General features: G+C 40.7%; 1 protein-coding gene across 3 annotated transcripts in view; it reads right to left on the reverse strand.

Annotated features, from left to right (window-relative positions):
• Window positions 1–587: 587 nt before the first annotated feature.
• RAPGEF5 (Rap guanine nucleotide exchange factor 5) overlaps window positions 588–14,345 on the reverse strand; it is a 167,480-nt gene continuing 153,722 nt past the window's right edge. For all 3 annotated transcript variants that reach the window (XM_062569216.1, XM_062569215.1, XM_062569214.1), the window contains 3 exons: window positions 12,355–12,419; window positions 7,722–7,776; window positions 588–4,243 (listed from right to left, as the gene is read on the reverse strand). In XM_062569216.1, coding sequence (XP_062425200.1) covers window positions 4,125–4,243; window positions 7,722–7,776; window positions 12,355–12,419 — 239 coding nt within the window. In that variant the 3' untranslated portion in view covers window positions 588–4,124. The remainder of the gene's footprint in view (window positions 4,244–7,721; window positions 7,777–12,354; window positions 12,420–14,345) is intronic.

A 14,345-nucleotide genomic window follows, 5' to 3' on the forward strand; every position in this document is an offset into this window, starting at 1 on the left:
GAGAGTTAGCCAGGTTTGTGCTAGTGGTTCATGGGATTTGTAGGAAGGGTGGAAGGAAAGGGCAAGCTTTCAGCTCTCTTATGCAGCGCTCTGCCCGTTGCCGGCTCTGTGTTCCCTGCTGCAGATCACTCGAGAGGAAGGAGAGGATGCAAGGCCAGCAGGACCACCCTTTGCCAGAGGAAAGCACTTACTCTTCTCACCAAGAGAATCATGTCCTGTTACACAGAGTCCAGGGATCTGAAGACACCTCTCCTCTCTCCCACAGGGGCTTACTGTGGTGGCTCCGTGCCGCATTTAAGACTGTGCTGTGATGAGAAGGCATGACTGAGGGCCCTCTTAACATCATCTCTGCTTTTGTCTCTGTCTGGAATATATGTTGGCACCAGCAAGTCCCATCGAGCAGAGATGGGCAAGCAGCTCTGAGTGGGAACAGGCTCCCGAGGCTCTAACCAGGCGCCTGCTGGGTTGCACTCACCTCGCAAACAGCACAGGTTTGGCAGAACTGAATGACTGGAAGTACAAGCGTAAAATATTCCAGTTAGGAACAATAACTGTGTGTGATAAGCATGAAGGCACAGAGCTCAGAGTTCATTAAGGTAGTTTTTATATTTTGAAAAGCAATATTAAAAAACACTGGAAAATGCAAGATAAATGTAACAGTTGCTTCTACAAGTTTTAACCTTGTATTGCTTGGCCATTTTGACATATAAATTATTGCTTACTAGCTCTCATAAATACACAACACAGTAATATGTACAGAGGCAGACAAGCATGAAATATGGAAAAAAATATTGGCAACATTGATTCTGGTAAATCAGACTATTTCATACATACCAGGTCTCATAATGGTGGATAACTACTAGCTGTAGTCCCTGAGAATTTAGGTTAATACCTTGATTTGGGGTTTTCTGTTTTATTATTTAATGCAAGATGACAGCATTATGGCACTCAGAGAGAACATAACAGGCAGGTGTCCTTACCTCAGCTCATTGACTTCATCCCAGTATTTCTTAACAGTGTAATAAGAGGACAATAAATAGGCTATGCAAATAAATATTTCTCTGCTAAAATGTTTAATATTTACATCTTTCTTTGTAATTTTACAGCAGCATATGTATTTTTGTTTCTAGTAACACTTTTTCTTTTTGCCACTGTCATGCAAATGGAATTTAGTACTATCATCGGAGATGTGGCTGGAGTCAAAAGGATGTGTCATAGAAGCATCTAAATTCGATGCAGCAAAATCCCACATCAAAGAGCTATAGAGTGACCCAGCTTTTTATTTTGTTTTGTCTTACTACTCCTCCTAGCTACTCAAGAAAACATGCAGAAAATATAACCCCAGGTGTGACTGTGGAAGACTGAACTTAAGAGATTCACAGGTTTTATCCTACGTAATGTAATTGTGCTATTGGGGAGGTAAGTATGATTAAAAACCACAATATTACCAGTCCTTGAACCTGGGAGAGGCCATATAGTGTTCCTCTCTTTTTCATGGGGTTTATTTCTAACTCTCCTCCCAAACACCACACCTTCAAGCTGCTTGCCAGTCTGAAGTCCAGCTCTGCAATACTTCAGCTGTCAAACAAAGACTCCAGTGGGCCTTTATTTGTTAGACACATGAACTACAGAGGTTCAGGCTATTTGCTTTTCTGTTATGGTTAGAGTTAAAAGGTCCATATTCTCAGTGTGAAATCAATGCCCCAAAGTCGGCCCCTCAGACTTGAAAGTTGTATCCAAATAATAAAGGCCACTATGAAAACTGGTTTGTAATGTTTTAAACAATAGTCCTATTAGCCAGAACACAGATTACAGAGTTAATGTTGGCTTTGTGCCTTCAAACTGATTTTATGCCAGCTGCAATGGGTAGACAATACCTGACTTAGTATAAAGTTACAGCACTGCAGATAGCTGATATCTAATCTGGCTGGAAGCCTGCTGGAACGAAGTTGGCCCATCAACGTACTTCAGACCAGTTTGAACTGGCAGAGCGAGGAGCCCTCAAGCTGGCTTTCACATATTTCCAAATCAAAGCTTGAGTCTTTTTTCTTTTCTTCTGTTTTTCACTCCCCTCTTTCATTTCTTTGTCTTTTACTTTTTTCTGGCACCACTGTTGTTTCACCAGCTGTAACTACCAAAACTATTACAGAGCCAAGAGAGCAGGGAACTGAGAGTTAAGCCACTTTCTTGCACTGAAAATCTTCTTATGCTCTCCTCCTCACAGATTTCAACAGAACAACCTGTGGAATAAAGTGTTATCCCAAATGAACCAAAGCACACAGTCAGGTCTACATGCAGGATCCAGAAAATTATGCCGCAATAAAGGGATTTCACAAGGGGGAGCTCAAGAACCAGCAAACAACCCCAGCAGGGGATTCAGAGAGCACTGTAGCCAGAGGAAGAACTACAAAAAAACAAGAAACAAACACTATTTGTTGCTTGTGTTTTTATACTGTAAAAAGGAGTCCACTCCAGCTAGTATCCTGATCTGAACAGTTTTGGTCTGTTTGCACAAAAGGAGTTATTTACAATATGTGCAGTCACATCTACAGAAGAACATAGGAAATTTTTACTCCATGGCCAGCAAGAGTTTATTTTTTTCTTTTTACTGGGTAAAAAGAAGATTTTTTTTTCTAAAAAAAATCATATAGTATTTGATAATAACAAAGTACAAGCAAATACATTTCTGAAACATTTGTTTCCTTTACAGTAGTTCTATACAATATTTCACAGATGGGAAAACTGAATGCATCCTACAGATTCCCCCACAGACGACTTGTTAAAGCTGCTTTTCTTAAATCCCCTTAAACCAGAGTTCACATAATGGTGAAAGAGCATGCTGCTTCAGGGGGCCCACATTTCAGTAAGGGAGCATTTTCTTAAAAGTCTTCCTGATGTGGAAAACATACAACAGATACGGGCAAGCAAGGCAGTGTACCCACCCTGCTCTGCAAAGAGACTGTTACTGCACGTCACTGCATAGCCATGTGCTAGACAGGGGAGCACACCGCACACTGCCCGTGGCATGCACTAGACTACTTCGGGGCAACTCCTTAGCACTGAAAACCAGAGCTAAGTTGCAGGAGTGCTTAGACGTAGGTCAACTTTAGAAATGCTCTCTCAGAACATGCCCGTAAGTACTACTTTTAGCTTCATGGTAACTGGCTAGGGGGACCACAATGCTGAGAGCCTGGTGTGTGCACGGGTACCCTGTGAGGTGCACCCACTTGTTCTGTAAGAACTAGAAACGTGTGCAAATTAAAACAGAGTACTTCCAGGAGGTTAGATACGTACACAGGGAACCTAGACATTGCCCCTGAATAGACACAAAAAAAGTCCATAATCCAAGCAAAAAACAGCTCCTGCTATAATAATTTACAGCATGTTAACTGCAGGAGCTAGTACTAAATCTGACATAATCAAAAAGGGAGAAAATAAGAGTTTTAGTTTACAAACAACTGTGTCAATAAACTGCAACAGAAGTGGATTAGCTCTGATAGTGCGTTTTATAAAGTAGACTCTTAAGGGACCATAACAGTGTGAACTGTTTGCATCTGACTTCAAAATTACAACACACTAGTGAGTCTCACATGGTGCACTGTCTTTTTATATTCCCATTCTTCGTTGTCTGCACTTATCTCAAATAAGATGCGCCGGTGGACTCAGGAAAACTGTATGGATTGCACAGTATTTTTGGCAAGAAAACTCTGGCAGCCTTGAATTAGTGAGGTACTGCGGTGAACTGCGAATCCCCTTGTTGCATGTCGCTTGCTGAAATGTTTTGCGGCTGTGACATGAAGCTTCCTTTCACTCTAATACTGTCAGAATCTGCATTGAAAGCTACACTGGACCAAACAATATTTTCACAGAGACCAAGCTCCTGAGCTCAAAGGTGGCTGCTCCGCTCCCTCCTGTTGTGGTGACAAGTGGGGATGGCACCAGGCTTGCCCTGCAATTCTGTGAACAGCTCCTCTGCTTGCTCTGCTCGACTCTCCTGTGTATGTTGCATGAGATACTGATAAAACTCAGTAAACTGTTCGTATATAGGGAAGCAACATGCTTGGCATAAACATTCACTGAATTCAAAGTGCTGCAGTTACAAGGTTATATGAAGCTGTGTACGCTCACATTCGCGGCTCTATCCTGTGAGAAAGCTCAAACAGAGCTTGCTGGTTGTCGATGACATGCAGGTGATGGACGTATGGCTTCAGCTCGTGATGCTCTTTTGAAGGAACTTCATTGCCTGCAAGAGAGGAGACGGGCAATGAGTTGTGCTTTGCCTGCTTCATGATTCTGTGCATTGGCATCGCATCTCGAAGCTCCAGGTGTGCCAAAGTGTCCGGTGCCGAATATTCACAGAAAAGACTGCCAGTGACCGAAAGGACTTGTTATTTAAGTACAATACATGAGGTACCAGCTAGAAGCAGAAAAAGGGAGAACAAAGCAAGGAGGAGGTGATACTGGTCTGCAGGCGTAGCAGCAGCCTGCGTGCACAAATGCAGAGGAGGAGAGGAAAGTGGGTGGCAAAGGGCTGCCTGTGCCCGTGTGGACGGTTTCCTCCTGCCGGGAGTATGGACAATTTGTCCCTTGTAAGCATGGTTCAAAGTTTCCTTTGTGCTGCTCTGGCAGCACAGAGGGACCTTGAGCACGGGGGGGATGATCTAGCTTGTAACTTTTAAACAATCTTAACACAAATATACAAGCCAGCAGGCCCCTGAATCACTTCCTTGGGAGCAGGGGAAAGGTGACAGCGCAGCAGATGGATACTAAAGCTCTTCAAAGCTCTTTTGACAGGCCCCTGGGCTTTGATCTGTTATGCTTTTGATTTCTGATCTAGTAATAGAGATGAGAGTCATGCTGCTATGCCATGGGAGCGTCCACGGCAGGAGGAATTAGCTGTGGAACAGACAAATCGAAGGGTAGCTGCAACAGCAGCTGTGATCTGCCACCATCTTCAGGCCCAGCCCTGACTTGTGGGAACTCGCTGCCTGTGAAACCTTCCAGCATTGCTGGCCACCCACGGAAATGGAAAAGGAAGAGCTAAGTCCATTGCTACTGAGACCCAACACGGCTGGCAGAGGAGACATAGAGATACGTTGCCCAGAGAAGTCTACTTTGTCGCACTGCTGGCAGGCTCGCAAAGGTTGGAGAGCTCCACTTTAGTCCATGTCCTCAAGGAATTCTTAATACTATTACCATAAATTAGAAAAAAGAAAAAAACTCAAAAATCCCCAAACCAATCAGCTTAGCTGCATGCTCCCTCCCTCTCTCTTGTTTCATTATCATTCTTTTTTCCACATACTCCAGCTAAACGAGAAGCCTTTTAGGACCCAACCACCCCGCTTGTTGGTGAAGAGCCCTATCTGATGCTGTACAAGTAACAGAGGATGTCAAGACAGCCAGTTTTGTGTGCCACTGCTAAAGGCAGCTATTTCCAGAAGCTATTTCTAAGCACTTATGTGACTTCAGGGATGTGGGAAAGAATAGGATAATGTGATACATTTGTGTTAGAATGCCAGAATTCTTAGGGAATATGTTCACGGCAGCTGTACTGAACACAATGAAAATTATTTACATTCTCACTAACATCTGAAATTACAAAAGCTTCAATTATGTTATTTGTTCAGGCTGCTTTGCCTGATTTTGGAAATGCTATTATTTGTTTTCAGGATTTAATATATTAAAGTATTATTTACATTAAAAGGGCATTCCAGCCTTGCTTGGCAACCTAATCAGTTACTAATCTGAAAGACTTTGGTCTGAGTACTTAATACATATGATACAGTTCATAAACAATAATAATATTCCTTGCTTGGTTTTGTTTGAATTCTCTCCTACAGTAAGATGCCTGCTGTTCTTAGACCAAACTGGGAGTTGATGCAGTAAAAAGATTCACATTCCTAGAGCAAAATAAGCCCCCTAGAAAAGGAAGCTGTCCATAAAGTCTCAATAAATATTCAGTGAATTCATTTCATGCCTAAACGAATTTAACAAAAAAAAAATAGTGCCTACAGGGATATCTGTATAACCTGCTTTTTAAATGCCAGCTTCACAATAAATCAAGTTTGTGGTAAAATAAAATAACAATCACCTAGTTCAAACTACCAGATTATATGATAAATCTTGCGTGTTAACCTTGGATTTATGTTGCAACACTTACAAAACCACTTGAAAAAAAAAAGTGAGTTGAAAGACTTTTTTTTCTTTGCAAATAAGCTGTAAAAATTCACACCATTTAAAGGATACAAGGCTGCCATTTTAAAATGCCAAATAAGAGAGACAATCAAACTTATAAAGACATGGTTTGGATAAATCAATATTTCCTTCAGTATGTGGTTTAACAGAGAACTTGTGTATATATATATGTATATATATGTGTGTGTGTGTGTGTGTGTGTATATATATATATACACATACACATATATACAGTGCATAAGTCTGTGTGTGTGTATATATATATATACATACACACTTTTCTATATATAAATAACAAAAGAATCATAAGAGTAAGCAGCTTTTGCTATAAAGAAAAAAGACTGTAAGTATCCAAGGCAATCCTACGTAGAACAAATGTTCAGCAAAGCTACTAACAGTGCCTATTGCTCTCCAAGGTGTATTATTTACACACAAAGTTATTACTATTCTTTTGTCAAAAACCATGCTGACAGCTACTGAAAATTTATCTAGAAACAAATAAACAAACAATTCAACATCTTTTTTTTTTTAATCCATGAAAATTCTGCATTAAGGCTACAGCACAGTTCTGAAGTTCTTTTTGGAAAAGGGATTTTATTGACTTCAGTAAATGATACGGTTAGTGTGCTTGGCTTAAAACCTCTAACTACTTTTTAAAGTAGTGTTGTGTTTGTCCCCTTCCTGTGCTTAACCTCTTTATAGCACATGTCATGCAGAGGAGGAAAAAAACAAGGTTTCTCCTCTGTGAGCAGCAGAACAAAGAAAAATGGGGTCTTTTGGCATGTGTCCTAATGGTCGGATTCTCTAGTGTCTAAAAAAGTGGAAACACCAAAGAAAGCATTTCTTGCATCAAAAGCAAGAGGGAAAAAAAGGTATATCTGCATAGGTTCTCTAGTATCTAAAAGAGGCTGAGCTCAATTTCCAGACTTTCCCTACCAGGAGCACTATCAAAACATCCTCTTTTTTACCTGGTCAACTATTTTTATGAAATCCATAGGATCTTAGTATCTTCCAGACTTCTGTCATTTTGTGAAATGTTAAGAAACCAAACAAAGCAAACAATACAGAAATATCTGACTGGTTTTAGTGGAACTCAGTGAAAAGCCATGGTGATGAACACCTTCTTCCAGCTACTGTAAATCAAGATGGTGTTATTACCATAACATTTGGACTCAGGGAAGAGACTAAGGTAACTCAGCTGTAACTGGGAAAGTAAGAAACTACATTTAAGTGTAGCTGGCACAGGACTTACACAACGTTACGAGGAGATGATAATTTTTTTTCAGGAAAATCATTTTATGAAAAGTCTGGAAATTATTTCTACAAATGTTTTATAAAGTAAAACTTCATTTTCATCCAACTCTGGTTACTGCTATTTTGACCAGCAATGACATCTCACTTTTGCTGGCTGGTTAAATAATTAGCAACTATGTTTTACTGCTGAAGTAAACCTAAGAAGTGGAAAGAAAACACAAAAGCTCAGCGCTGAGGAAAGGCAAAAAAAGTAGCAAATTCTGACTACTCACCAAACTGGTTATTTCTGCAATGTCTCAATGATCGAACGGTATCCGCAATCATATGCTGCAAAGACAAAACATAAAATATCAGTGCAAAACTCTGAGATGGAGTCTGTCATTTGAAAATCCTAAAAAAATTTTCTTTGCCTTATAATGTACAGCAAAAAAAAAAAAAAAAACAAAACTGTAATAAGATAGAAAATGAGGATATTAGGAGATGGACAGAAAGGCCCTCTCACTCTTTGGCTCAGTGATAGCATTTGATGAAACCGGGTTAGTCCAGAAGGTCCTTGCTGGTATCACACAGATTAAATGAGAGGGATTCCCTAGGAGTCCATGGAAAACAGTAATGCAAAACAGCCATACAATTAATTGATTTTGTTCCTGTGATTTTTATTAAATTGAAAATCTACAGCAGGGAAGTCTTTTGGAAAAAAGAGCTGATTGGCCTACTACTTCTGGATTCATCTCCTGGCTTTAATGCATTATCCTGGGTGTTGGGTATTCTGCAACATCTCCTTCCATCTCTCTGTCTTGTCTAATTAGACTGTAAGATCTTTGTGGTACAGGCTACACCTCTACATATACTTGTATGGTGCTTAGCACAGTCAGGCCCCAGTATCAGTCAGGCCTTTTCTGCAGTGTGATACCAACGCACAAAAATACCAGCCCACAAACTAAATGCTGTAGAGTGCTCTGACATCTCTGCAGACACGTACCAAAGAAGGCCACACTGTGGGTATACTATTTTGGGAAAAGGTGGTGCTAACAGAAAGATATTATTCTCTTTCTCATTTGAGAATGAATGAACCTTTTATGACACATAAATCTTCATTGAATATTGTGTCACACAGACAAATCAAAGTGCAAATACAGTAAGACATTTGCTATCTACTGTATCCATTAGCTACCTGCCTGAAAAAAACAGAACAAAATTCAGACCAGGTTAATTGTAACAGCAAGTTGCATTTAGGAAGAAAAATGAATTATACATGAGCCAGTCTTCTCCCAATTGTCTCAGAGAATGCTTTGACATATTTTTTATTTTACCAGTGAAGAAGTATCTTTAAACTGCAGTCAGCAGCAATGATACAGCAGCTCATGGAAACAGCTGAAGTTCTTCTCACATCTCCCTCAAAAGTAATCAGAGGTGGAAAAGATTAGCTGTCTTGAGCAGATTATGGTTAAGATGAGAATGATGTAGAACAGCTCATCCGTCAACCCTCAGAGTAGCTCATAGGGCTCCTCCACAGACAAATTTATAACAAAAAAAAAGAGCATGTTTAATGAGGACTTTGTGTTCCTTTCATACACCAGTGACATAAAATCATTTTTCTTGTTAGTCGCTGTGCTTCATTTGCCATGAAATCATGCAATCTCTTGTGCTGATGTCTCTTCCTTGCACTAATTATAATGAAGTTCTAATGAGATGTCCTAGATTTCATGTGGGAGCACAGGGAGAGCTACAGCTTCCGCTAGTGCTGTTGCTGTTGCGATGCTTTCCAGCTGAAACCCTTACTTTGGATTTGGCTTTCAGCAGTAAGAGAAGCCCCACTAATCACACACAGGGCCATTCTTTGCTGTTTCTCCTTTGCTGCTCCGTGTGGAGTCCATCCATTTGAGACTGGCTTTTGAAGTTGATGCCCTGAGGATGAAGACCTTCTTTGTACAAAACTCTCTTAGAGCTGAAACCCAAATCTCCCTTATTTAGGAGCCTAATTAGGCATTTTGCTCTGTCCCTCTCCAACTCTCTCTCACCCAACTGTAATATAGAAAATCAGCTAATTTATCTGCAAAGCAAATGCTATTTCCTGACTTTTTAACAGATGCTTGCATAGCATTAGTGTGATGAATAACAAGGAATATTTCTTGCAGATTTTCAGCCTACCAGCTACCTAGGATCATTAGCACTCCTTTAACTAATGATAGCAAAGTCAAGCTTGGGAGTTACCCAGATATTCTGAGGATGTTTTCAAAATCTTCTGCTGCATGTACAGTTCTCCCTGATGGAGGGACTACTTTGTAAAAAACCCACTATTTGTTAAGTAATGGCCATTGACCTATATTAGAGTTTGCTGGAGTGTGGCTAAGACATGGTATTGCTGAAGATATGGGTGATGGCTGACTAGAGGAAAAAAAGTGTAAGAAACTACACTTCACTAATGCAGCTTAGTAAATACTATAGAAATATCTTGAGATGCAACAGTATAAGACCCTCTTTTCATCTGTTTCTTCATATTTAGTAGAGGAACAGAGTATGATACAAAATATTGATCTAACGATACTGTAGTCCAGATTTTATCCAATGTGGAGTTAAATAAACCACTGCAATAGATTAAACTTTTGCTAAATCTAGGTAACGTTCCTTACAAAATACATATTTTTCCCTCTCTTTGCAAATTCCCCTCTTTATATTTTGAATCAACTTTGGCTTCACTACAATCACGTCATGTTGAATCAAGTTCAGTCACAGCAGGATTCTTGTGGCCATAATGGCCTAAGGATGTAAAAGAAGCAGCAACTGTAGAAGAGATAATATCTTTTAGTAAACTGACTGATGTAGTTGGAAATAACAACAGTTCAGACTGACAAGTCCTTCTTCAAGTCAGGTACTTCATCAAGGATTCAAATATTTCATAGTACTGATCCAACTGGAGACATGAAAAACGATCTTTGCTTTGAAATTTGCAAGCAGAAATTCTGTGCATTTATGACAGAGAGTGAGCTGCTTCCCCAAAACAGTAGATCTGCTATGGTAAGATTAATTCTTCTCTTCCTTTTCTGCAACAGCAAATCTGCAGGTAAGGTTCAGTGGCTTAACCCAAAGCAAGCAGGACTTAGTGTCAATCCTAATCTTTCTCAGCAGAGACCAGAAAGTGCTCAGCATGGTATAAACCCCAAAGACCTACTTCCCTGGGGCAAAGCCCTTAAAAATAGAAGAGATATGATCTGATGTATGCATGGGCAATGTGTGATGCATCTTGTTAGTAAGTCCACGCTCATAGACTAAACACCTTAGCATCCGAATGAATGAGAATAATACAAGTACTAGTTCTACACCCTAATACTCAAATCTCTTCTAAGCCCCCACTCCCATAGTTTTCACTGCCACTTGAATTCAAATGTATGTAGGGCTCCAGGAAGCTACAAGACAGCACATTCCTCGATTATGATCTGACTAATAATTTGGAGAATGGGTCAGCCTAAAGAACCCTCATTCTACCAGCATCATCTCAGATGCTCTCCCCCATTTTAAAAGCCTGTTATCTAATTGCATAGAGAAGGTGAAATGACGGCTCACTAAAGTCATTTAGCAAAGCTCTCGCCGCCTTTGGAGGTACAAGGCTGACAGCATGTATAGGAAATCTTACCAAGGAAGCCCAGCATACATTAAACCCACACATGATTGAACAACAAACAACAAACTCACAAGGTTTGGCTAAAACTGGAATAAGAATCAGATCCTGTATATTCACTAAATTAATATATGGGCCAGTGGGGGAACTTTAGTAACAATTATTGTGCATCAAAGGCTAGCTAATTTACATGTTAATTAGATGTACTTCCAAGAGGCAATGAAGAAGAGTGTGCTAATGAATTTTATGTAAACACTAAAGGTGAAACAGTTAACAGATTTGGGACAAAAAACCCTTTCATTAAATGTAAATCAGTGATCTTGTAAAGTATGCAACAAGAAAATATATAGGAATCTAACAGAAAACACTAAAAGAGAATGTCAAAGGTTCAAAAGTCAAAGTCTACATCTGCTTATAAGTTGAAAGAGAATATGCATTATGAGAGGATAGGAAATTAAAGTTCAGCAGTTGAGTCACAAAAAACTCCATGTTTGGAAGTTCATTCCAGAATAGACACATGGAGAAAACAGTCAGGAACAACTTATCAGGAACAACCATCTGGACTAACAGTCCCACAACACATCTACAACAATCAGGAGAACATTTTGGTTTCTTGAACAAATAAGCCAAACCAACAAAATCACACTTTCTCCATCCCCAAACTGCTTAGATATACTAAGTACTACAGAAACGTTGTTAACAAAAAATTAAATAATGAAAATTTTTAAAAAATCAGACTTCTCTCAGTAATGTCATGCCAGAGTAGATGTCACATAACATCAACCATGTCTACAGCAGATGTTGCCGAAGATATAATGTTGGTATGTGCTCCCTACATAAAGGCTAGGTGCTCCCTACATAAAGGCTAGTATAGTGATATTTATAGTCAGTTTAATTCACAGTTGAGGCATTATTTTCTTCATCATCTTACTCTGATCATAAATTTAACTTTCATGTAAGATCTCTGGGATTAGTACACCAACAACAAATTTTAAACTAGTACAAAATTCAAGGACTGCAAGCACTGATGTTGGCTACCACTGGCTAACCATTTTACAAAGAAGTGGAGGAAGAAGGAATGAGAAGAAAGAGGAAGAGAGGAAGGGGTGAGCAGAATTAAACTCTGGGCTATTTATCCTGTTTACTCTTTGAAGCAGAGTTTACTTCTGTTTGCTTCTTCTTGATTCAGCCAAAAGAAAACCTCTTAGTCTTCTAAGATAAGGAGGGGAAAGGGAAGAAGAGAGCATGGATTTCTTCAAAAACCAGGAAAGAAAAAATTAACCTACCAGCTTTTCAAAGTTAACAAGGTTATCCAGAAAAGTTTTATTTCCTTCGTGGATGAATGTAACATCTAAAAATAAAGGAAAAAGAATTATTTTTGTGACTTTGTTGGTTTAGTACAAAGGAATAAAATGATGACCAAACAACAATGAAAAGGAAAAAAAGGAGTAAAATATTCCATTACAAATTGGCACAATATCTTACTAAGAAGGAATAAAACCGGTATACAAAACATCATATTAGATGGAAACATTATGTACACCTTGTTAATAAGAGCATTTTGAAGTGGGACCACAGACTCTTATTAAACTTTATCTGTGTGACTCCCAGGACACATATCATCACATAATGGGCTGGGAACAGGAGGGGGCACCCAGCGCGATCGGCTTTGCACAGCTTCCCAACTCCCTGCGCCTTGCCAGAACCTCAAGTTGTCTCTGAAACCCCTTCATTCTAGCTGTCTGCTGGACACAGCTTCTCTGAACGTCACCCCAAGAAATGGGGCTATGACAGTGGCCAGCCAGGTAGGTTAAATAAAAGCCAGATACTGAAGTTCAAAGCCTAGCGGTGGAATAAACATTAGGGTTAGGGGAGCCCTAAGGAGTCAAAATGCTCTTTCACACAGCGCTACTGGAGAGAATTTGCAAAGGCAAGAAGAGGTCAGCGAAAGGAAAAGGAAAAGCTCTATATTTGGCTCCAGGAAGTGAACTGAACACAGAGTAACAAACCAGAGGGGAAAAAAGCAGGCAAAATAAGCGTTGCTAAGTGAAGAGTACAACTAAAACTGTAACTTGAGGTCATTCTGCACATGAGGACACAAACAAGACCTTATCTTGGACATGAAGCACTCAGGGCAGGGGCACATTCCCCATGGGGACTGAAGTGCTACCTCCTATATTGCATCCTTGGGGTCACAGGAAATAAAAGCAGGAGCACCACCACCATTCGCCCTATCATCTCTCTCCTGCTTTAGCTACCCACCCCTCAGATGTACACATACTCCTGAGTACCAGGAGGAGATGGCATTATCTTAATGAGATGGCACTTCACCATCATCACATCTTCAAAGTTACAGCTGTGTCTGCCAGCTGGCAAGCAGCCCTCAGCAAACTGGGCGATGCCTCTCTCTCAGCTGAGGTGCCAACTTGCAACCCAGCTGTCTAACTGCCTATCTCAGCATTTCTCCGTAGTCATCACTAGGACATCCAAGAAACTTATCCCTGTCACGGCCATTTGGTTCCTGCAGTGAGACTACGAAGAGAGCTAGTTCCAGGGGGGTTCTGGCCCGGGAGCCTGCAGCTGACACCAGGGGCTCCCCTGCCATCTCCCTGCATAGTAGGCAAAACCAGCCAACCTGATTTATTTCCTTTTGTTTCATAGATTTCTCCGTGCCTGAAAGGCATTTCATAATTGCTTAGAATTGAAATGTTAATGGCTTATCGGGCTGGTGGGAACTCAGGACTGGCAATCGTTAGGTCCCCGCGAGGGGTGATGGAGGGCTCCCGCACCCCGCGGGGAGCCAGGCTGAGCCCTGCCAGCGCTCCGGAGTAAGGCGGACAAGTGCAGGGATCCACGAGGGATGTCTGCAGCACCTTGCTGCCTGCGGGCCGTTTTCCTCTGACCCACGACCCATGGCAAAAGCAGCGAGCAGGACCGACCGGACCTCTTCCTTTGGGCTGCTCCAGGACACCTCACACGGCTGGCGAAATGACAGGGCTTCGGGGGCTGACTGACAGCCAGAGCTTATCCCTAAACGGCTACACGTGCACGCGTACATGCAAGTACGCATACGTGCATATGTGCAAATATGCACGCACACCCATGGGAAAATATCAATGCAGGTAAAAAGCATCTGTCATTTCCAATGAAGAACTTCTAACAAAAACAGAAATTTCCAGATAGTTTTTGAGTCTATGACTACTATGCATACCTCTAAGGGTAGAAAGAACATAAACTTGTTCTGCGACCAACAACTAGGAGTTTATCTAAATTCAGT

Source organism: Rhea pennata, chromosome 2 (genome assembly GCF_028389875.1).
Source record: "Rhea pennata isolate bPtePen1 chromosome 2, bPtePen1.pri, whole genome shotgun sequence".
NCBI classification, from domain to species: Eukaryota; Metazoa; Chordata; class Aves; order Rheiformes; family Rheidae; genus Rhea; species Rhea pennata.